This window comes from Lynx canadensis, chromosome A2 (assembly GCF_007474595.2).
Source record: "Lynx canadensis isolate LIC74 chromosome A2, mLynCan4.pri.v2, whole genome shotgun sequence".
Lineage (NCBI taxonomy): Eukaryota > Metazoa > Chordata > Mammalia > Carnivora > Felidae > Lynx > Lynx canadensis.
The window spans coordinates 77,221,750-77,246,669 of record NC_044304.2 but is presented as its reverse complement, the minus strand read 5'-3'; the positions used below and the strand labels follow the sequence as shown (position 1 = coordinate 77,246,669).

The following is a 24,920-nucleotide window of genomic DNA, read 5'->3' as shown; positions in this document are numbered from 1 at the left end:
TGTCCATAATTCAGGAACACCCTGGATGTGGGAGGTAGGAAGGGGAAAGCATGAGGGTCGTTCCAAGATTCCTAGTTCAGGGGCTCCTGGGTGGCTCAGTCAGCTGAGCATCTGCCTCTTGATTTTGGCTCAGGTCATGATCCCAGTGTCGTGGGATTGAGCCACATGTGGGGCTCTGTGCTAAGAGTGGAGCATGCTTAAGATTCTCTCTCTCTCCCTCTGCCCCTCTCCCCTTCCTTTTCTCTCTCTCTCTCTCTCTCTCTCTCTCTCTCTCTCTCTCTCACACACACACACACACACACACACGCACACACACACAATTTTAAACAAGATTTCTGGTTTAGTTAGATGGGTAGATGTTGATGTCATCAGGTAAGGAAGTAGAGCAGGTGTGGTGGAGACTGAGGCATTGGGTAAGGAGACTGCAAGTTTGGTGTTTAGACTTTTGAGTTCAAGGTGCCTCATAAAACCTTTCAGAGTAGCTATTCAGTAGGGATCTAGGAATATGGATATTAAAGGAACTGAGTTTGAAGATTTGAGATCACCTCAGTTTAAATGACAGCTGATACCATGGCAGGATATGAGATTTTGAATAGAAAAACAAAAGGCACAAAGGAAGAAGAGAGCTGGTGACTGTATCTGGGAAGAGAAAACATCCTTTAAGAGGCTGGCACAGAAAAGGGAACCAAGGAGACTTAGGGGACAGTCAGAGAAGAAGAAAACCAGAGAAGAGCTAGTGCTAGGTGAGCCAAGAGAGCACATTTTCAAGAGAGACAATGGCCAACCAATTCAGATGCAGCAGAAGATTTGTGATAGAAGGACTGGTGAGGCATTCCCAAGGAGATCTAGAATGTTCCCATGTGACTCTCACTGTTGAGCATTGTTTATCTCTTAGAGAATTTGCTGTAACTCTTATGACTTGTTTCTTTTTAAAAGATTTTTTCTGGGATCCCTGGGTGGCTCAGTTGGTTGAGCATCTGACTTCAACTCAGAGTCATGAGTTTGAGCACTGCATCAGGCTCTGTGCTGATAGCTCAGAGCCTGGATCCTGCTTCAGATTCTGTGTGTGTCTCTCTCTCTGCCCCTCCCCTGTTCACTCTCTGTCCCTCTCTCTCAAAAATAAATAAACATTTAAAATTTTTTAAAAAAAAGATTTTTTCTGCCAGCCTCAGAGAAATAAGATTCATAAATCTAAAGACCAAAATGCTACTTCTGCAGCTGATAGCCTATGTTGTCTCTGTGACTAGGCAAATCCATGGTAAAGAGAATGTTAATCCAAATGATGTTAATAATACGACAACTGCAAGTACGTGGGCTAATCATTAGGGTGTCCACTCAATGACTAATGAACTCCCTGTCTTGGGTAATTAATGAAAACAATATGGAGTCATCGTTTTGAGTATGAATCACAGCCACGAATAGATTTGCTTCAGTCGTTAATTGAAGTAAACAAGGCATTTCAAGGGAGCCAGCACTGAACTCTTGGCTAAAGGTGGTAAATTTTTCTCTGAATCTCAGCCTGTTTTTATTCCCTCTCTTTTGTTCTCTCAATATCCACTCTCACCTCGATATGACATCTATTCTCTTCACCCGCTGAAACTATTCTCTCCACGTCATGACCAAACACTACCTGATGGAATCCAATGATCTGTCCAGCATCTTTATCTGCTGTTTCTTACCTGGTTGGTCATTAGTCACCTTCACCTTCTCTGGGAAGGCTCTTTTCCTTTGGTTTCTCTAATATCAGGTTCTCCTATTTCTCTGTGTATTTCCTCTTATTTCTTTGAATGGCTGGATTTCCTTCTTCCACCCCTAAACCATAGTCATCTCCTAAAATCCAGTTGTCATTCTTCCAGCTTTCTACTACACTCATCCTTGTCTCTTCCACTTCTCTGCCCTCCTACTGTGTTCTAGCTGGTCTTATAGTTTATATTTCCTGTGAATGTCATCGTTATATGTTGATATATATATCAACAGGTGTAGTTATATACAGAATATTACCTACAATATATTGGTAAGGATGCTGCCTATTTAAGTCAGTGGCCAGTTTAGATCATCTTTTTATATTAAAGTGAAAGATGATATTCTGACTTATTATATACACAAAGCATTTTGAGATAGAATATCTGATAATATCTTCTCATCTAAGGATGAGATTGGGCAGAATTTAATTCAGACTGGGGACTAGACTAGTTCAATTAAGAAAACACTAACTCAGAGGGAAAATTCTATTAAAATCAAATAACTTTAGGGCACAATCTAGGTGCTAATTTACATATATTAGAAAGGCAATTGTATGAAGCCAGTTAAAGCTGCTTCTACAACAGAATTCACTACAGAGGTTAAAAGTTCATTACTGCACACATTTTCTTTAAGAAGAATTTAATTCATTAAATACTACATAAGTTTATTTTGTTACGTATTTAAAGTTTATCTTTTGTCTGTACCCTTTAAGACTCTAAACTTTTTAAAATAAGTCTTTTCAAATCTCATGTGTAAATTATACATTTATAGCATCACCAAACCCTCAGTCATTCCTATCAGACACTAGGTTTATCCTGGCAAATCCTGGAGCCAAAGTAAAACATATAATTGTTTAAAGAAATAGAAGGAAGGGTGAAGTCAGTCAATCCCAGTTTAAAATATAATAAGCCCCAAATACAATAAGTGATGTTCAAGATGTTAGCCCTTCAAATGAGATCTTTTTCTAGCTTTCCCATTTCTGTCAAAAGTAACATTATTCCCCTCGTGCACAGGCTCCACATCTTAGGGATTCCTTTGCCTCTGCCCACTCCTTTCTTACTTATCTCCAGCTTGTCTGCAACTATTACTCATTCTTCTTATCTCAGGGCTACTATGTGGTCTAGGCCATGAGTCCTTCAACAAAGGGAGTGAAATGCCTTCTCAATGGTCCTCCTGATCCCAACCCCTCACTAGTTTGGTTATTTCTTGTCAGGTAACTCTTTCATATTATTCCATGACAGCCCAAGTTTAAGAGAGCTCAAAGAATTGTTTTAAATAATTTTGAGATGGACTTTAAATCATCTGAGACACAACTTTTATGCCTTTATATATGTGCAAGTAAATATACATCAACATTGTGTTCTTTTGATCAGTTATATACAATTGGAGATAAAATTTGTTTCCATTTTTGCCTGCATCTTTGTGACATCTGGATTTTTAATTTCTGAACACTTCTATTATTGTATTGAAAATTCAATCTTAAGTTGAAGATGGAAAGCAGGTGATATCAGCCACAGAATGGACTATTCAATATACTTCTAGTAATAGAGGCATGAAGATAATTGTCTGGAGAGGTGGAAAAGTAAAAAATATAAGTAGACTCAAGAAGGAGTTAGATACATTTGAGAATTAGGGATCAGTAATGAGTTATCAACACATATTCGGAATTTTATCCACTCTCACCTCATATTATTATGAGGATATTATAGGATATTATCATATGCAACATAACAAAAGATGCCAGAAAAGTTTGCTCTCATGAACTACTGATTGTTTCCTGGACAGTGTGTTTCAAAGTCTCTCTACTGCCTGTCATATAAAAACCAAACTAAGAATCTGGGCTTCAGTTTCTTCAATTATGAAATGGCCATGCTGGTCTTGAAGAGTGGTCTTCAAAATTTTAAGCAGCCCAAATCATAAACCAGATTAAAGTAGAGCCATCAGATGAAAGCATCCACAGGAACCAGATTCTACCACTTCTTCCATGCCCAGAACCCCTGCCCAGTAGCCTCCACAGATAAATAATTGACCTGGAAGATCTCTAAGTTTCTTCCTTGTTGCTAGGATTCACTCCTGAACTTAGATTTCAACGTCTTCCATCAAATGGTCTTGCCTTCCTTTACCAGACTCAGATTTCCCCATTCCCCCTCAGGGTTCAGGATACAAGTCCAAATGGCCATGGACAAGATAGAAATTGAGGCAATCCAGAAACCCATCCCTCATCTAAAGGACTTACATCCAGACTTGCCAGATCTTTCCATTTGTCCAAAGAATCTAGAAATCTGGCTCTTCCTTTTAAAATCTAGAGATTTTGGGGATGCCTGCGTAGCTCAGTCAGTTGGGCATCCGACTTTGGCTCAGGTCATGATCTCACAGTTTGTGATTTTAAGCCCCACATCGGGCTCTGTGCTGGCAGCTCAGAGTCTGGAGCCTGCTTCAAATTCTGTGTCTCTGTCTCTCTCTGCCCCCCTCCTTCTCAAGAATAAATAGACATTAGGAAAATAAAAAAGTAAAATCTTGAGTTTCTTTTTAATGTTGGTAACTATGATGGTTAGTTTATGTGTCAATTTGCTAGGCTGTGGTGCCCTTTTGTTTAGTCAAACACTAGTCTAGGTATTGCTGTGAAGGTATTTTGTAGTCAACAATCTATTGACTTTAAGCAAAAGAGAATACCCTTGATAATATGAAAGGGACTCATTCAATCAGTTGAAGACCTTACGAGCAAAAAACTGAAGTTTCCTGGAGAAGAAAGAGTAAGGAATTCTGTCTCAAAAATGTAACATGGCAATTTTACCTGAATTTCCAGTCAGCCAGCCTGCCACACAGATTTTGGGCTTGTCGCGCGCGCACACACACACACACACACACACACACACACATTCTTGGTTCTGGTTTTGTGAAGAACCCTGACAGCCAACTCAAACTTTTGTGAAACTGAGGCAAAACAAAAGACATGCATGAACCCAGACTATATTTGCAATTCACCAGTATGTGACCCAGTGCCCTACAATCCAGCCCATCTTCTTGGGAGCCCTTGTTTTACCCACTCCTGGTCATGGTTACCACCATGTCCTTTCCCCACCAAGAAAGCCTTTCCCATTTTGTATTCCCAGCCAAATCCAGTGTTGCCCAAAGGCACTAGGCTCAAGGCTCTTCTCTTTCGGGAAGCTTCCATGATGATCTCTGTGAATTAGTTTTAATTCCATCTACATTTAATGTTCATAGATAGAATGTGCTATGCAATGCCATATTTATGATTTTTTAAATTGTTCTCAAAACATTATTCACCTTGTCTCTCAAATACTAATAAAGATCTCATCTTTAAAGATTGTCTGCCATTATTCACCAACTTGTACCAAAACCAAATTGCTCTAGAAATTAGGAGACATGATGAGTTCCAGTCTCAGATCTGTCCCAAGTTAAGGGCATTACCTTGGAAATGTCTCCAAGCATCTCTGTAAAACAGGATAAAGCTAATTAATGGCTAACATTTACCTACTGCTCACCATGATCCAAGTACTATGATCTTCACATACTTTCATTCATTTACTCTTTAAAATTTTATGAGGTAGGTACTATTGTGTAGGATAAACTAAGACATAGAAATATAAAGTAAGTTGCCCAGGGCCAGCTTACAGGCAATGGAACCAGGATTTGGATCCAAGCAGCCTGATTTCTCAGCCCACATTCCCAACCACTACACTAAGGAGACTCAAAATACGTATTGCATAATTCCCAGCAGCTCTAAAATTCTATGATTTTACTTCTTTTTTTAAGTGTTTATTTATTTTTGAGAGAGAGAGAGTGTGTGTGAGCAGGGGAGGTACAGAGAGGAGGCAGGGGACAGAGGATCCAAGGCAGGCTCCGCATTGACAGAAGAGAGTCTGATGTGGGCCTCAAACCGATTAACTGTAAGATCATGACCCGAGCTGAAGTTGGATGCTCAGCCGAATGAGCTATCCAGGCGCCCCTCTATGATTTTACTTCTAAAATCACCTTCACTCAGTATGTCTTTATTATAAGACACAATTAGGACTCACTAAATGTTTGTTAAAATGAGTCAACTACTTTTCAGTTAATTTCAGTTTCATTACCCTGATGGTGGGTCAGTTGATGAGAGTGTGGTGGACTAGGTTTGACTGAGCTCACAAGTCACTAGTGATAGGTTCTGTTCACAAGGACTGACTTAGCCATCAAATGCCCTGTCTCTACTTCATCCTATTCTTAGACTTACAAGTCCCATTAGGTTCTATTATACTGACTATTATTTATTTCCTGCAAAGTAAGATGAACAGATATCTCCAGAAACTAGTTTGTAAAGCTAGACTTTAACTGAAGAAAATGAAAACACTAATTCAAAAAGATACATGCACTTCTATGTTCATTGCAGCATTATTTACAATAGACAAGATATGGAAACAACCTAAGTGTCCACCAATAGATAAATGGACAAAGAAGATGTGGTATATTAGCACATTACTCAGTCATAAAAAAGGATGAGATCTTGCCATTTGCAATAATATGGATGTACCTATAGGGTATAATGCTAAGGGAAATAAGTCAGACAAAGACAAATACAATATGATTTCACTCATATGTGCAATTTAAGAAACAAAGCAAACAAAGAAACAAAAAAGAGACCAAAAAACAGACTTTTAAATACAGAGAACAAACTGGTGGTTGCCAGAGGGGATGTGGGTGAGCAGTTGGGTGAAACAGATAAGGGAGATTAAGAGTATACTTATGCTGAGCATTGAGTAATATATATAATTACTGAATCATTATATTGTACACCCAAAACTAATATAACATTGCTTGTTAGTTATACTTCAATTTTTAAAAATAAATTAAAAAATTTTAAATCCTTAATCAGCAAAAACAAACAACAAACAAACAAACAAACAATACATCACATACTACAAATGACTGATCATACGGTTGAGGTCAAAATAGGCAGTTCCAGCTGGTGGTAAAACCACAGAACAAGAGGTGACTGTTTGCCAACAGGAGCAGAAACAATGACCTTGTAAGGTAGAAGTCAACCTAGTCATAGCAGATGCTGTCATAACCCACTGGTATCCACTTGGCCCACCAAAGTCTTCAGGAAATGCTTCTCACAATACCAACATCTTTTAGCCTCAGGTACCTGTGTCTCTCTGCCAAAGGGCATGCTCAGCCCAAGCATAACACAGTCCAGAAGTGCCAAAGTATTTATGTGGCCAGGAGCAACCCCCAACCAATGAGGGATAAATAATCAATTTCTTCCCCTATCAGTAGGATGTTTCCAGGGCATGTTTCCTATTTTTGGTAGGGGGAGCATCCCAAGTGACTGAGCCCTTGTGCCCAGAGGGGTCATGAAAACATCCATTTTTTTCAAGTTTATTTATTTATTTTTGAGAGGGAGAAAGAGAGGGAAAGAGAGAGAGAGAGAGAGAGAGAGCAGAGGGAGGGGCAGAGAGAGAGGAGAGAGGGAATCCCAAGCAGGCTCTGCACCATCAGTGTGAGCCTGACACAGGGCTCAGTCTCACAAACCATGAGATCCATGAGATCATGACCTGAGCCAAATCAAGAGTCAGCCACTTAACCGACTGCGCCACCAAGGTGCCCCGAAATAGCCTTTACTGACATTTCCCCACTCTCTGTCTCTCCATCTAATTCTATCACTATGCTTATGGGGATCATTTCCCAAACAAACTTCTGGCACCCAAATCCTGGTCTCAGTCTGGAGGCTTTTGTTCAAATCAACATGGTATCACACCCCCCCATAGCAGCCATATAATAGTGCTTTGAGTTTGCCATTTGGGAAATCCACCAAAATGTGCAAGGCATGCTTTGTAAGATTGTGTAAGTACACATGTATACACATGCCACACAGAGAAGAAGCAAAATATGTGGGTCAACATTTCCCAAAATATATTCCAGGGGATAGTATTTTAATAATTTTGCTTAAAATCATGTAATGTCGAATAAATTTTGCACTGGGTTGCTTAAGGGTAGAGGAGTATATTGTCCATACCATGATTCTGTTGTGCAAAGACAAAAATGTATCTATTTGCTATAACTGACTTCTCTTGTTCTTGAGCCTCTGCTGTCAGTAACAGGGAAGAATTAAACTTGCCAATTAAAAGTCCTCCAGTCATGTCATTTCAAAAAAAAAAGTCTCGGGTAAATATTTAGTTAACTCAAAGTTCAAACTTTCTATCAGAAGTTTCTTCCCTTCAAAGGATCTCACCAGCTCATGTCCCAAGGTGGTTCAGGGCATGGAGGCAAGTGCACATTTCCTCATGGCCAAGAAAGTATGGGGAGGGCATGCTGCCCTGTGTTCTGCCCTCTGGAGGGTCCCCTATGGCCACGGCTGAGGTGGACACAGCTGTCCAGCAGACCCAACTGGAGAGATTATGAAAAATGCAGATTCCCAGGTCCTTTCTCTGGATGTTTTGATTCGGGGAGAATGGAATAAACCAGGAGCCTATACATTTAACAAGTTTTCCAGAGTGTTCTGATGTAGCCAGAGCAATGTCTGGCATTTGGGAAACACTAGGGTAGCCTGTTCTGTTGCCTACCAAGTTTTGAGCTTCCCGCCATACTGTAAGATAGGGGACTCACAACTTATTGTCTCATACTGAGGCATATGATTTAGCACTGTCATCATCTTTACTCATCACGAGGCATACTGGGGCAGAGGATATAAGGTTTCCAAGTAAATGTTGGCACTGGTGGTAAATATACTGATACTGTAGTTTACGTACAGTAATCAGAATTTTTAAAGCAGAACTGAGGAAATAAAAGGAGAAAAAGATCCTCTGATATTAATTCCTGTTATTTCAATACCAATAAGGAGAGAGTTCTAAGAAAAGCCACACAAAATCCCTGAGAGGAAAGAGGAACAGCTGTATAAAGAAAGACCAAAAAATTACATTATCGTTTACTTAATAAAATCTACATCTAAAACTCTGAAAATTATATCTCATTTAAAGACTGACAGGAAAGAGATTAGATGTTATTTTTTCTTTAATTTTGTACTTTAAAAAGAGATAAAATGTTATTTCTGTGGTATTTTATAAGAAGGGACATTTATAGCATCACTTTTGAAGTATATTTAAGTTGAATGTTGTAACTTAATGAATACATAGGATTGGTTTATACCACTTAAAGTTGATAACAACAAAATCTTCCACCCAAAGCAGCTTTACATTTCAAACTCCCTAGAATGAAATTTAACCTTTTAAAATATGTTCCAGAATATTATGTCAGCTTGTTTTTTCAGGGGGAACCTTCACCTGGTGTAGCAGTCAGAACATGTTTGGTTGGATTTTAGTTACAAGCAACTATGAGATTTCAGTAGCTTGACACACCCATGGTACATTTCTTCCTTCCTTCCTTCCTTCCTTCCTTCCTTCCTTCCTTCCTTCCTTCCTTCCTTCCTTCCTTCCTTTTTTTAAGTTTATTTATTTATTTTGAGAGAGAAAGAGCACATAAGTGTATGCAGGAGGGGTGGAGAGAGAGGGACAGAGAGGGGATCTCAAGCAGGCTCCACACTGTCAGCACGGAGCCTGATGTGGGGCTTGAAACAGACCCTGAGATCATGACCTGAACCAAGATCAATGGCCAAGATCCATCCATCCTTCCTCCCTCCCTTCCTTCCTTCCTTCCTTCCTTCCTTCCTTCCTTCCTTCCTTCCTTCCTTTCTTTTTTAAGTTTATTTATTTATTTTGAGAGAGAAAGAGCACATAAGTGTATGCAAGAGGGGCGGAGAGAGAGGGACAGAGAGGGAATCTCAAGCAGGCTTCACACTGTCAGCACGGAGCCTGATGCGGGGCTTGAAACAAACCCCGAGATCATGACCTGAGCCAAGACCAATTGGCGGACGCATAGCCAACTGAGCCACTGAGGCACCACCCCCAACAGTACATTTCTTGCCCATATAACGCTCAACATGAGTGAATTGGAGAGCATTGCTGATCCCAGCCTTTCAGGGGCCAGGTTGCCAATGTTGCGTCTCAACATGTGTACATGTGCTTCCAAGTTCTCCACAGCAGAGAGAAGGAAACACCACAATTTGTGACATACTTGTGCTCACATTTCATTGGTCAAGCAAACAAGTGATCATTGTAACTTCAAAGGGGATGGGAGAATATTGTCTTACCACTTGTCTCCTAGGAGAACTAGAAAATTTGTCACCAGCTCTACTGACTATCATTTCTGCTTTGCTTCTTACCTCCCCTGGACATTGGCATCAGATAACAGCCCACACTGTCTATCCCTCTGTTTGGGACTCATACTATCAATCCAACAAAATATTATCAATCCAACAACAACAGAATATTTCACTTTTACATCCCTAGTGTATCACATTAGGGTAAAGCCAGAGTATGTATGTAAGTTTTTTTTAAAAAAATAGTTGGTAGCCCCACTGTGGCAGACATGACTAGCGATTCACCAAAGACAGATGACCTTCCCCATCATTTCCCCTGGGTAGAGTCATTGCTGAGTTGCAACTAGGCAACAGAGGCTATAGTTCTCAGACCCTTGCAATAGGTGACTGAGTTCTGGCTGATGAAATGCAGATGGAAATGTCATTTTCCACTTTCAGGCCCAGCCCATAAGTCTCCTGTGCCATATGCCACTCTTACCTTTTGGCTGGATGTTGATGCCTGCGGCAATCTAGAAAACGACACGTTGAAGATGCCAGAGCCTCTGTCAACCTGGTCTCCAAATGACTACATGACCCAGACCTTCCATCAATCCCCTACCTTGCTGATGATACATATAAACGTTTTACTAAAAATCGTTTTATTTTTAAAGTTTATAAAAATAAATGTGGATTATGATAGAGAAACTTTAATTCTGATGGGGAGGGATAATACTTGACAGAATACTCTAGAAGTGTGAATTTTAAAAAATGTTTTGGTTGGCCTTGATGATGACAAGATCAACTAATGTAATTCCTTGGCTATTTACCAATCTCTCCATTCTCTGACGCGTATTCTCTGGATCACTGCACCACCTGATTAGAAGAGAATTCCCCAGTAAGTGCAGAAAGAACTGCATTATTCTAGAGGGTCTGGAGAAGGCAACAAACAGGGAAGACTGCCAGGTTCTGGTTTTGTAAAGGCCTCTACTTACCACTGACCACTCAACATAGGCGATATAATCACATCACCAATGGCTGCCTAACGCTTATGGGCCACATTCTAGGTGTCTCACTACAGAAATAATTCATAACACCTGAACTTAGATATTTGATACTACTTAAATTTATCATGCTCATCAAAGCCCAATCACCTCCACCATGTTGCGGCAAACCTAACCGCTATGTTTTGTTTTCACTGGCGCACAAAGATAGACTGCAGTCTCCCGCCAGCCACCCTTGGTGGCGACGTGGGTCACGTAACAGAGTTCTGACCAATGATATGATGGCACAAGAAATGGGAGCAGTTCTCAGACCCAGTGGAGGCCTCATAGCCCAAAGGGAGGGCAGAACCACTAGCTGCAGGGGGCTGGTCCCTGAATGAATGCTTAGACAGCGCCCTACCCACCCAACCAGCTTGGGACTCTGAGGAGAGAAAGCAATAAACCCGCCGAGATTTTTTTATGCAATTAGCACGGTTAGCGTACCCTAATGAATACATTAAGACTGTTGCATTTGCCTCAGAGAACCTTGTGAAAGGTTAAAACTAAAGGGAATGGTATGTAAAGTATACATCGGTAAAGCTGTTAATTTAAAAAAGCAAGTCCAGGGGTCCCTAGAGATGCATTCCAATCTCGCTCCCTACTCCCAACCCCAAACTGTTCAGTTTCGTCCTTCCTGCTTGTTTCACAGCTTCTACAGAATGCTGCTTGCTGGGGTGGGGGCTGAGGGGTGCTGTCGGGAATGCCATGACTTGGCCCCGCAGACCACCCTCTCTTGGCCTCTTCGTGCATTCCAGGCTACTTAAGGAAATGTCAGCCTTCTGAACTTTGACCGCCTATACCCTCTGCCAGAATGCTCTTCCCCTCACCTCTACCTGCCCAGTGCTGTTCTCCCTGCCACTCTTACTGAGACCTTCCTTCTGGAAGGCTCAGGTGGGACAGACAGCATCCCGCTCTGGAATTCCTACAACCCTTCCTCTGGACTCTGAGGGTTCATCTATGTCCCCCACTGTGTGATGACAATAGGTGGACATCTCTGCCTTGCTAGAAGTTGCAAGCTGGCCGCAGACAGGGACTCCCGTCTGCCAGCACACAGATGATATTCAATAATAAATGTTGGATGAATGCATGCCCTGTGAGAGGCAGACATGATGGGCCAACACTGGCCTCCCGCTGGAACACAAGATCACATGGAGGCAAGGAGTCTGCCAAGAAAGTGGAGAAAAAGAAGAGAAATCCAGTTAAGAAAGCATGAGAGTAGCTCGAACTTTAGACACTTTAAGTAAAAATAACTTTAGTAAATACTACTTTGAACTATTGATATATAACACACAGAAAAGTGACCGTCGAGAACATGGTTTGATGAATATTCAACAAACTAGTCAGTACGTCATCAAGAAAAAATGTTATCAGCCATCCAAAAGCCCTCCCCGTCAAGTCAGTAATACTATTTAAAAGAAAAGGAAGGAAGAGAGAGAGGCGTGCCCAGGCATCCACTTAAAAAGAAAAAGAGAAACCCTGAGGCAGTCAGCAGGTGGAGGAGGGGCAGAGTAACTCACGCCCTCATCGAGCCACACCCATCGAGGCTTTTCCAGACCCATAGAAATCTCCTGGGATTAAACGGACGCACAAATGGGTAACGTAGAGCAAAAGGGCCGAGCTTTGGAGGCGAAGAACATTCCTCCTAGGCACCCACACGGCGCGATGCCATCCGGTTCGCCACCCTGGGCGCCCGGCAGGGATCGCAGCGCTGGGACCCCGGTAGCCGGGCAGGTGGCGCCGCGCGGAGAGGTCCCGTCTGCCTCCTGGGCGACGCAGGGCGGTGACCTCGCTGCGTCCCCAGCCAGGAAAGGGCCCGGCTTGGGGGTCAGCGCCCTCGCCCCACTTCCCATTCGCAGTCCGCATTCCTGCGCCCTTTTTCTGAACCTGGGGAGGCAGCGCATCCCCCGGGCTGCCTTCCAACGGGATGCCTCCGCCAGACCCCAAGCCGAGAACTCAGAGCTTTAGAAGGAACAAAGTCCCACATCAAGGCCAGAGAAGCAGCTTCCAGTAAAATGTCACTCCAGGGCACAGGACCATTGCTCTGAGAGCTGGCTCCACTCAAGCCGGTCTACTAAGTCTCTGCTAGGCCCTTGAAAAGGAAAATCTTAGGAAGGAAGGAACCATCTTTAGTTTGGAAGCTTCACTCCTTACTGCAGTTTTGTCTCTGTCAGGATCGGTTTGTGTGGAAGAGGTAGAAAGAGACAGGCATGTGATTGGGTAACAGTGTGTAGGTAGTTAGATAAAAATTCTAGACAGTCTGCAAGTAATTCTGAAGGTAGGGTCCCAGGGATGGGTCTGGGCATCCATTATGGAGGATTTCTTGCTCACAAGGATGTGTGGTACAGGCAGTTTGGGGGGGGTCGTCTTATATTTCAAGTTCTTTTATTAAGAGAACAACAAAGAGAACTAATAAGCCGGATCAGGCAGAGGGACGATAAAGGGGATGTTTCTAAAGCATTATGGTTCCTTATAATGTTAAACGGGCTTCATCTCCACTCCACATGCTGCACACCATCTTCCTCCCAAATTTCCTGTTCTGAGGTTTCCAGACGAGGCCATTGTAGGGTGTTGGGTTAGGTGGTTAGATGGGAGGGAGGGGATGCCTGGGTCTTGGTTGATCTGGGAGGCTTCAGGAGTATCACCCAATATTCCTGTTGCTAACTGTAAATGCAAGGGAATCCACTGATTTTGAAAAAAGAACTATTCCATACAAACCATCCATTCTATAAATATTTATCAAGGCCCTTGCTTATATGTGCCAAGCACTGTGTTGGGCCCTGGGGAATCTGGTGAAGAGCAGAGCAGTCACTGTCCCCAAGAACTCACAGTCTGGTGGAGGAGGCAGCCTAGTAAAACAGCTATCCTCTCCTGGGAGAAGCACTATGACAGCTGCCGCTGCCCAGCTGTGGGACCTGGGGCAAGGCACTTAACTTCTCTGTGCATTATTTTCATGATCTGTGAATGAGGATAATAGTAGTGCCCCTCCTTGGGATGTTGTGAGGATTAAGTGAATTATACACTATTCACTAATTAAAGTGCTTGCGGGGGGGGGGGGGTCGCCTGGGTGGCTCAGTCTGTTGAGCATCCGACTTAGGCTCAGGTCATGATCTCACTGTTTGTGTGTTTGAGCCCCACATCTGGCTCTGTGCTGACAGCTCAGAGCCTGGAGCCTGCTTCAGATTCTGTGTCCCCTCTCTCTCTGTCCCTGCCCTGCTCATGCTCTCTCTCTCTCTCTCGCTCTCGCTCTCTCTCAAAAATGAAGAAACATTAAAAAAAAATTAAAGTGCTTGGGACAGTTTAAGTCACATAGAAAGTGCTATGGAAAGGTTTGTTCTTGCTGGTGGTGACAGTATTGTTATTCTTGGGGTGGTTACTGATAGAGAGAAAAGCTTCCCTCACCATGTGCTCTCCTAAAACCAGAAAGCCTTCCCTAAGGAGGTTAGGCAAATGGAGTATTAAAAAAGAGGAGTTGGTCAAATGGCTCAGGGGACCAGGGAATGGGGGAAGGAGAGGGGAGGAAAGCCTAAGCAAGGAGACTGAGCAGGGGAGCAGCAAGGGGAGGCACAGAGGCGGGGAGACAGCACCGCAAATGCGAGAGCAGAAAGCAGTTTAATTCAAATGGAGAGGTGATTTGGAAGATAAGGCATCCTGTTAAAGTTAGACCACAAGGAGTAGATCACAAAAGATCATGCTTAGCATTATGCTAAGGAGTTGGGATTGTTAAAAATTAATTTACAAAAAAAATCTCTAGAAATTTGTGTGGCCCTTCTTAAGCTGTATCAGCAAAAAGCACCCTCGATGGCCAATTTCTGATAATAAGAATGGAAAATGTGTGGAATGTCCCACAGGCACACGGCTCTGCCTGTAGGGTAGATGTTGACTGTGATGATTTCCCATAGCTTCTTTTCTCTAAACCTGGAGTGGCTCCCCTCTACCCACATGGCATGATAATACCCTACCTCCCTAATGGCAGTCAAGGTTCTGACAAACTCTCCTGGTGTCCTCCCCAGCGACCCTTTGTCTTACTGTCAGAGCCCTGACATTCTGTTTGGGTAGCCACAGTTCTCTGCCATCCAGGAACTCAGCAGAGAAAATCCTGATTAGTTTAATCCACTCGTGTAATTCTATCCCCTTTCTTAGTGATTGGCTGAGGGACAGGTAAGCATTTGCCATAATTCCGACCAGAGAGAAGAGAGAACCCGGGAGGCTTCTGGGAACGTTCTCTCTCTGAAATAGAACACACAAGCGGCATGCCTCTTCTTCCTCTGTGTGTCGTGTTGGTTGAGTGATACCAAGAATTGTATGTCCTCTAGAACATCCAACACAATGTCTTGCATAGTATAGTTAGATAAGTTTATGTTCCGTTGAAACATGAAGGTTTACAACAACTTCCTCTGAGATAATTAGGGTGGTTGCTTTCCCTTTGGTAGATTAGAGAGCCGAGAGAGATGAATTAGCATATATTAGGCCCAGAGAATAAGCAGAAATAAACCTAGGTCTCACGATTGCTAGTGTTTCTACAATACCAGGATACTTCTCTTCAGCTTACCAGATATGGACCAAAAGCTTCACAAAGGTTGGTATTTGTACCCAGACAACAAATCAAGGTATGAAAGTAAATTGTTAGACTAAAATGATTTTTTGCATTTTTGTTCACATTGTATAAGCCCTCTGAGGCTGAACTAAAACATATGAAAAGATGGATTCCAGTGCTTTTCGAAGCCAAGAGATACCCACAGGTCTGCATCAGATAGCTGCCCCACCTAGGAGCAATAACCCAAACCGAGCTTCTCAGTGTACCCCAAAAGCATTGGGGGAGGCAGGGATTATCTCATCCTTTGAGGAGCCTTTTTGCTTGACCTCAGTGTCAGTCTGTTGGAGCTAATGTAACAAAGAACTATAGACTGGGTGGCTTATAAACAACCAAAAAGTATTTCTCACTATTCTGAAGGCTAGAAGTCCAAGATCAGTGTACCCCCATGGTCAGGTTCTAGTGAAGGCCCCCTTCCAGGTTGCCATATTCTCACTGTATCCTCACATGGCAGAAACAGGGCAAGAGAGCTCTCTGGGATTCCTTTACAAAGGCACAAATCCCAAAGGCCCCACCTAATACCACTACATTGGGGGGTAGGATTTCAGTATTTGAATTTGCAGGGGGACACAAACATTCAGCCCATTGCACCCAGTGTGCCATACAAATGTTGTTACTATTGACATGTGCCAAGACATGAAATGAATTTGGAAGGCACATGCCAGTCTTCCCATGTCTTTCCCGTATCTCCGTATTTCCCACGACTGTTTTCAATAACCCTCTATTTCAGCAAAATGATCTATTCACTGTCCCCCAAATACTTTCAGGCTTGGGAAATTTCCCTTATGATTCCTCTTACCTTAAATCCTAGTCATCCCTCTGCATGTTGAACTGTTTTTTTTAAGTCCCACCCAAAGTGACCTCCTCCATCAAAATATTGTATTTATAATGAACATTACATAATCTGTTTATTGACTATTGACAGATATTACTGTGTTCTTCTTTTTTCATCTGTTCTATCTTATTCCTGTGATGGTCAGAGTGATATAGAAGGTCAACCTGTTTGATTTTTTTTCTCCCAGTCAAAATGCAATGTATGTCTACCATATGTAAAACACGTGCTAAATGCATGGAGATTCATAGAAGGGGAGAAAAAAGAAGAAAAAAGAAACATATGAATAAAGCAGGTGAATGATGAAGCCTACAAGTCTCCTAACCTAAAAAATCTGGGGACGAAAGAGGCCCCAACAAGAGGACTCCTCTGCAAGGAGGAAGTATCCACTGAAAGGGTGATATTGGCCATGACTTCTGTCTTGGAACGCTTATGACATATAGTCAAATTTTAGTGGCTATATTAGGATTTGGGGAAGGGCAGGGTATTTTTAATCTCAAACCACCAATAAAGCCTGAACCATTTGCAAGTTTAGTCATAGAACAGAAAATATTTGCATAATTGGACTTAGCTGAGTAGTTCCTTCAGCAGCAAGGAGACCCAAGAGTCAGCTGGAATAACTAGTGTGTATATGGGAAGTGGTTGGGGAGGTGGGTAATCGGGTTGGGATTTGGCCCCCTGGGTGTGACTGAGTCAGGGTGAGGAAGGTATCTGTTGCATGGTCTAGGGAACAAGGCTGGCCAAGCTTGTGGTCAATCTGCGGTCAGCCCACCTACCCCCATAACAACTTAGCAAACTCCTTTAGCATGGCTCCTTGGTCCCTCATTCAGAATCAACAAAGAGGGCCAGCTCTTAGGCTTCTAAATCTGCCAGCCTCCCAAGGGAGTATTCCTAAGTAGGAATATACTTTGGAAAGCTGATAAGCTCCCTCCAAATATTTGGGAGGCAGTCTTTGAATTAAATGGTTTTCCTGCTTGATGTCAACTATTATAGGTACTCTTTGACTATGTGTAGAAACTGTTTGCAGAAAGCTAAGACCCCAAGGGGTCTGTGTGAAAGGAGACAGACTGGATCAACAATAATTTATTCTGATGTCAATGGAACTCGGAGAACCTCTCAATTATATACCTCCAAGAAAGCACCATCCTACTGGCTGTTCCTGGGACTCAGCTGGAGTCCATGAGAACACAGACTAGAGGATGAACTCAAGTATAGAAAACCCTGGGAGAGAGGAGACGGAACACTGGTTCAGGATCTGAGTGGGCTTGGGGGTTCTAGAGGAAATTGAGGTCACCTGAAAATACAGAGCTGCTCTAAAAATGATTTAAGATGATTTTTCTTTTCTTTTTCTTTTTTGAGTTTTTTTTTTAATGTTTGTTTATTTTGAGAGGCAGGGAGAGGGGACAGAGGATCTGATGCAGACTCTGTGCTGACTGCAGGGAGCCCAACATGGGCTGAAACTCACGAACCATGAAATAATGAGCTGAGCTGAAGTCAAACACTTAACCTACTAGACCATACAGGTGCCCCTAGTATGGCTTTTCTATGTATTCTGTACTCCCATGGGACTCAGGAGCCATCTCCTAGTGACTGTCTATCTGATGGGATGACAGTGCTCAACTCCCCAATGTTCCCATGACACCAAAAAACCTTTTATTTTGTCTGCAGCCAATCATGGCTCATAGTAAGTCTACCTCTACAACACACATGGACATGCATGCACACGCGCATACACACGACAGTGATATTTTGGACCCTGAATGCTCTGAAAATATACAGAAATGTCTCACCAAGGTAAGGAGGCAAGCTCCCAGACCTTGTCTTTGAAAATATTCAGCTTGTGTAACTCAGGCCCCTGGATCACTAGGTTTCTCTCCCCCATTCCTCAGTTACAGCATATGAACAAGAGTTCATTTGAGTTCCTGCAAAGAAAATTTAATTAAGTGAGCTTTGCAGGACTAATGAGTTTAATTTAACTCTTAAAAATCTGCCTACCAGGCTGTTTCTCTAATATTGTGGCTGTTAGGCCTTTTCTTCTAAGAACTATCTAGAAAGAGTATTTATGTCTCATGTGTTTATGTCTTGTGAATGTGTATTTTAATTTGTTTCAGTCTCTCCTATTTAAAAAAAAATTAGTTCAAAGAATAGAATATATGTGTGTGTGTGTGTGTGTGTGTGTGTGTGTGTGTATACGGTAAACATTTTTCACTCCTGTGTTTCACTCTGTGCTTTAACAGGAAATGCATTTCTGACACTTTTAAAATGAGCAATCACACGTATAATCAACTTGGTTAAAACTTCCTTCCTGGTAACTGCAACACTTCCTCTGCATCTGGATACGAAGGGAGACCCAGAAAAGCGGAAGAGTTTAGAGGCACACTGGGTAGATTCGAATTTGTTTTGTTTTCAAAAATTAAACAAATGATCCTTCAGCATCATCACCTCCGCTGCTTTATCAGGTATTACTTCCTTCTATTTTTTTGCCCTTTGTTGGGTCTGACTCGGAATAGTGACACTTCCGTCTGGGGTAGAATATTTTCTGGAACGGTTGTCGGTTCTTGAGATGATACTACCACTGAATGCCTCCGTTTCATTGTCTGGCCAGACCTATACGTGTGGATATCCATAAGGTTCCGGCCATAGCTTTGCAGGTGCATCTGTCCTTTTTGTTTGTTTGTTTTGTTTGGGAGGAAGAGGGAGGGCACAGGAGCTTGTGCCAGCCGGGTTTTACGTTCTCACAAGTGCATGCTTAGCGATTATTGTGCTTAACAGTGTTTCTGATGTCTTCTCATAAGAGGAGAAAGCTTCATAGCCTCAGCCATGAAGGAAAGCAGTGAGTATTTAGCCAGCCTTTTTTTTCCTCTGTGTCTTGTATCTTGTAAGACTGTTTGGTAGCACTGAGGCAGAAGTTATTGCTATGTATTTGTATTTTGCCTCAACATGGAACTATTTTGTTTCAGTTTGTTGTCAATATAAATATATCTTGTGGTTCTCTTCTTTGGTAGTTATTCTACAATGTAGCAACAGACCAAACAGTGAATTAAAAGCTACAAGAGATAGTCCTCTGGAACAGTTGCTTTCTGTATTTGCTGAAGATAACTTCATAATATTTAAGAGAGGGACTATTGACTTTATAAGTCAGCTTAAAAGTCAAGATTTGAAACTTGTCTTTCTTATCTTTGAATCAAACTCTCCTTTTTGATATATCAAGTGGTCCACTATGAAAAAATAAGTAGTTATGAGTCTCACTAACATTAGTCATTTAAGAGAGTAAATGACAATTTTGGAAACAATTTTTTTCAGTATTTGATTCTTATGTGGAACATCTTACAACCTAGGGATACTAGATATTAAAATCAAAACACCTTGTTTGTATTTCAATTTTAATATTTTTAATATTTCAATCATTATTTGAAGTGTTTCCTATTGCATTCTGTCACACTTATACTGAAATGCTTTGTGCGGAGTAGGTACTTACTAAAGACTTGAGGAAAGTGAATTGATGAGAATCAGTTTGTGAATTCTCATTAGAGATGAAAATAGGAGCAAAAAGGAAGTTAAGTGATCGATTGGGGTCCAAATAGCAGGTCACTGGAGTCCAGAAATCCACCCTCCCATCTGGTGGCTTCTCCACTATCTAATGCAGGGGCAGATGGAATGAATTGGTACAAAGTTAAAAATATCTGATTGTTCATGCTAGAAGAGTACAGCCTTGGGTGACTCCCCTAAGACACTGCTTTAATGTAACGATGACAGCCAGAATGACTACCCATTTCGTGATTCAAAAATTCAAGTATCTGCAAAAGTTCTTGCTTGCGACTTCACCAATTCTGATGTTTTTGAATATATCAATGAAATTACTACCTTTCTTAACTAGAAAGAAAAAAAAAAAAAAGAAAGAAAAGAAAAAGACAGACAGGAAGTTGACTAGGGAGGAGATACCTGATCCAGACAGTTTGAAAGTCGAGAATGTGAAGCGTGGTTGGGCGAGGTATCTCGGTCCCAGAGAGAAGTGTAAGAATGAACAAAGATGAAACAGGTTGAGGGCGTGTTGTCACAGTGTGGGGTTTCAGCATCTCACGCTGCACCTTGAAAATTAGAACTTGATCATTTAACTGGATGATTTTATTCATCTATCCATTTCAGTATGCTTAAGAACAACGCTTACCACCTTGAGCCATTATAAAGTGTCAGGGACTGTGATGGATGAGTGCTTCACATCTCTCTCTCTCTCTCTCTCTCCTTAATTAAAGTTTCAAACATAAGGTACCTGATTGATGAACCCCCATGTACCTATCGCCCATGCCGAACAAGCATATTACCTTTTTTAATCCTCACCTCCACCCTCTGAGGTATCACTAAACCCATCTTACAGGTGGGAAACAGGCGCAGAGATTCTCTAACTAGATCAAGTCACCCTGATACTAAGTGGTGGGAGCAGCATTCCTGGGCCCCACTTCCAAAACCCCTGTATCTTCGGGCGCACATCACTGCCTTCCTCTACCTTCTCCTTCTGCCACCTTGTCGAAGAGTGTTTACAGAAAGTGCCTGCCCCGTGACCAAGCCCTCTGTGTCTCCACTCCCAGGTCACGCAGGGCATGGAGCTGGACAACTATGAACAGCCCGTGGTTCTGAGAGAGGACAACCGCCGCCGGCGCCGGAGGATGAAGCCGCGCAGCACCACGGCCAGCCTGTCCTCCATGGAGCTCATCCCCATCGAGTTCGTGCTGCCCACCAGCCAGCGCAACAGCAAGACCCCCGAGACGGCGCTGCTGCACGTGGCCGGCCACGGCAACGTGGAGCAGATGAAGGCCCAGGTGTGGCTGCGCGCGCTGGAGACTAGCGTGGCGACCGACTTCTACCGCCGGCTCGGCCCGGACCACTTCCTCCTGCTCTACCAGAAGAAGGGCCAGTGGTATGAGATCTACGACAAGTACCAGGTGGTGCAGACCCTGGACTGCCTGCGCTACTGGCAGGTGCTGCACAGGAGCCCGGGCCAGATCCACGTGGTGCAGCGGCGCGCGCCCTCGGACGAGACGCTGGCCTTCCAGCGGCAGCTCACCGCCTGATCGGCTACGACGTCACCGACGTCAGCAACGTGCACGATAACGAGCTCGAGTTCACGCGCCGCCGCCTGGTCACCCCGCGCTCATGGTCGAGGTGGCCGGCCGCGGACCCTAAGCTCTACGCCATGCACCCTTGGGTGACATCGAAGCCCCTCCCGGAGTATCTGTTGAAGAAGATCACCAACAACTGCATCTTCATCGTCATTCACCGCAGCACCACCAGCCAGACCATCAAGGTCTCGGCCGATGACACCCCAGGCGCCATCCTCCAGAGCTTCTTCACCAAGATGGCCAAGAAGAAGTCTCTGATGGATATCCCCGAAAGCCAGAGCGAACAGGATTTTGTGCTGCGCGTCTGCGGCCGGGATGAGTACCTAGTGGGTGAAACGCCCATCAAAAACTTTCAGTGGGTGAGGCAATGCCTCAAGAATGGAGAAGAGATTCACCTGGTGCTTGACACGCCTCCAGACCCAGCCCTGGACGAGGTGAGGAAAGAAGAGTGGCCACTGGTGGATGACTGCACGGGAGTCACTGGCTACCATGAGCAGCTGACCATCCACGGGAAGGACCACGAGAGTGTGTTCACCGTGTCCCTGTGGGACTGTGACCGGAAGTTCAGGGTCAAAATCAGAGGCATTGATATCCCCGTCCTGCCCCGGAATGCTGACCTCACAGTTTTTGTGGAGGCAAACATCCAGCATGGGCAGCAAGTCCTTTGCCAAAGGAGAACCAGCCCCAAACCCTTCACAGAGGAGGTGCTCTGGAATGTGTGGCTCGAGTTCAGTATCAAAATAAAAGACTTACCCAGAGGGGCTCTACTCAACCTCCAGATCTACTGCAGCAAAGCTCCGTTGCTGGCTGGCAAGCCTCTGCAGAGACTCCCCAGTTCCGAGTCTAAAGGCAAAACTCAGCTCCTCTATTACGTGAACCTGCTGCTGATAGACCACCGATTCCTCCTGCGCCACGGGGAGTATGTGCTCCACATGTGGCAGATATCTGGAAAGGGAGAAGACCAAGGGAGCTTCAATGCTGACAAGCTCACGTCTGCGACGAACCCAGGACAAGGAGGAACTCAATGTCCATCTCCATTCTTCTGGACAATTACTGTCACCCAATAGCCTTGCCTAAGCATCGCCCCACCCCTGACCCCCGAAGGGACCGGGTTCGAGCAGGAAATGCCCAACCAGCTTCGGAAGCAACTGGAAGCAATCATAGCCACTGATCCACTTAACCCTCTCACAGCAGAGGACAAAGAATTGCTCTGGCATTTTAGATATGAAAGCCTTAAGCATCCAAAGGCATATCCTAAGCTGTTTAGCTCCGTAAAATGGGGGACAGCAAGAAATTGTAGCCAAAACGTACCAATTGTTAGCCAGACGGGAGGTCTGGGATCAAAGTGCTTTGGATGTGGGGTTAACAATGCAACTCCGGGACTGCAACTTTTCGGATGAAAATGTAAGAGCCATTGCAGTGCAGAAAACTGGAGAGCTTGGAGGACGATGATGTTCTGCATACCTCCTCCAGCTGGTCCAGGTAGGGATTCTGGTGTTCTCAAGGGAGCACTCTTCTCAAAGAGTTTATTTGCATGTGCACAGGCACCCCATTCAGTTGTCACCAAATGCCCTTTGCCCATATAGCGTCACAGTCAGTCAATGGAGATCTGACGAAGCCACTTCAAACAGTAGTAAACTGTTCCATTTACTTTTTTACTGTCTTTGAGGCATTGCAACATCAAGTTTGAGGACATAGTATTTTGCTTTTTTAGGAAAACTGGCCCTATAGGAGTAGCTTGTTCTCATTACTATATTAGTGACAGATGCGATTAGTGGAATGCTCCCTTGTACCAAGGCTCTGAGGCTGCAAGTGATTTGCATGCGTTTCGTGTATTATCACACTGAACTCTCCAAACACTATGATGGAGGTTCAAATTAACATTTGCATTATATATATATGGAAACCAAGGCTTAGAGAGTCTAAGTAATGTGCTCAAGGTCACATACTTTTAAAAATCAGACCAGAAATCAAACCCCCAGGCAGATTGCCTCCAGGCCCTGCTCTTTTCTCTGCCTCCAATTTCCTGCATCAAATCCAGGGTGAGGGGGGTACCTGGGTGTATCAATTGGTTAAGCGTCTGAATTCGGCTCAGGTCCATGATCCGGGGTTCGTGAGTTTAAAGCCCTGTGTCTGGCTCTCTGCTGACAGCTCGGAGGCCAGGAGCCTGCTTTGGATTCTGTGTCTCCCTCTCTCTCTGTTCCTCCTCTGCTCTCTCACACACACTCTCTGTCTCTCTCTCAAAAAATAAACATTAAAAATAAAAAAAAAAATCCGGGGTCAGGATAGTGTGTCCAGAGAGAAAAGCTCACCCTCTTTGATCACGCTTATCATAATTCATAGAATAACATCTATCTGGGTGGGACCTCAAAAGCCCCTCTCTTCAGACAGGTCTGGTATAGGATTCCACTCCTGTTGTCACACCTTTCCAAGTAGTCCCAGAGGACTAAGTGATTTGCCTAAGGTTACTAGGAAGTTGAAGAAAAAGGAGGCACAGTTCTGCACACCAGAGGCACTTCTGAGACCGATGTCCTGTTTAACAAGGAAGAGGAAGTAAGGAATTGGAACAGAATTATATTTTAGAGTGTAGACATGTCCCTCCATTAATTCAACAACATGTACTGTGCACTTCTGGATACTAGAGCGATCAGTGATCACAACAGAGCCTGTCTCTGTCCCCCTATAGCTTGTGATGGCGGGGGGAAAGACTGACATTAAATGCATTAAATGCATACACATACAAACAGATATTCATAACAAATTGTGCAAGGTGCTCTGGGGAGATCTGCAGGGTATTATGACAAAATAGGCAGGGGTCCTGGAGATACTTAATTTAGATTGAGGAAACCAGGGACAGTTCTGAGTAAGTGATGTTTGACCTGATCTCTTTATTTATTTTTTAATTTTTTTAAATGCTTATTATTTTTGAGCGGGAGACAGAGCATGAGCATGGGAGGGACAGAGACAACACACAGAATCAGAAGCAGGCTCCAGGCTCCGAGCTGTCAGCACAGAGCCTGATGCGGGGCTCAAACTCACGAACCATGAGGTCATGACCTGAGCCAAAGTCAGATGCTTAACTCACTGGGCCACCTATGGCACCCCTGAACTGAGCTCTTGAGGATTAGCCACTCTTAGTGTTTGCCACTAAACTCTGTAATCATTATTTGTAGTTAGAGGAAGGCCCTGGAGTTTTCTGAGCATTTTGAATATTCTCAACTTTAACTCTGAATCTTGCCTTCTCATTAAGCAGATACTTGAAACATTACACTTGACCTTTGCCTTCCCTCTGTTAAATGTATCTAATAGTTTTCTCTGCCCACTAGTTCAGATAGTGAACATAAGACAACTGAAAATGAATGAAAATTAATTCATAATGAATTATTTTTCATTGTCATTTTCACAAGTAAATTTTGCAGAATTGGAAAATGAATCGTGTCTTCTTGGAATGTTTTAAATGAAA

At 43.3% G+C, this 24,920-nt stretch overlaps 1 protein-coding gene and 1 long non-coding RNA gene across 3 annotated transcripts in view; one reads left to right on the top strand and one right to left on the bottom strand.

Annotated features, from left to right (window-relative positions):
• The window catches only part of LOC115508780, a 291,964-nt gene that overhangs the window by 149,814 nt on the left and 117,230 nt on the right, over positions 1 to 24,920 (bottom strand). The window contains exon 1 of one of the 2 annotated variants that reach the window (XR_004343284.1): positions 22,211 to 22,272. The exons of the other annotated variant lie outside the window; for it this stretch is intronic. This is a non-coding gene — a long non-coding RNA (uncharacterized LOC115508780). Of the gene's footprint in view, positions 1 to 22,210; positions 22,273 to 24,920 lie in introns of those variants that run through there. 2 annotated transcript variants of the gene reach the window in all.
• The window catches only part of PIK3CG (phosphatidylinositol-4,5-bisphosphate 3-kinase catalytic subunit gamma), a 33,845-nt gene continuing 27,777 nt past the window's right edge, over positions 18,853 to 24,920 (top strand). The window contains 8 exon segments of the mRNA XM_030307778.1: positions 18,853 to 18,991; positions 20,927 to 21,401; positions 21,404 to 22,464; positions 22,467 to 22,577; positions 22,579 to 22,737; positions 22,739 to 22,882; positions 22,884 to 22,917; positions 22,920 to 22,939. Of these exon segments, the coding sequence (XP_030163638.1) occupies positions 18,920 to 18,991; positions 20,927 to 21,401; positions 21,404 to 22,464; positions 22,467 to 22,577; positions 22,579 to 22,737; positions 22,739 to 22,882; positions 22,884 to 22,917; positions 22,920 to 22,939 (2,076 nt within the window). The 5' untranslated portion in view covers positions 18,853 to 18,919.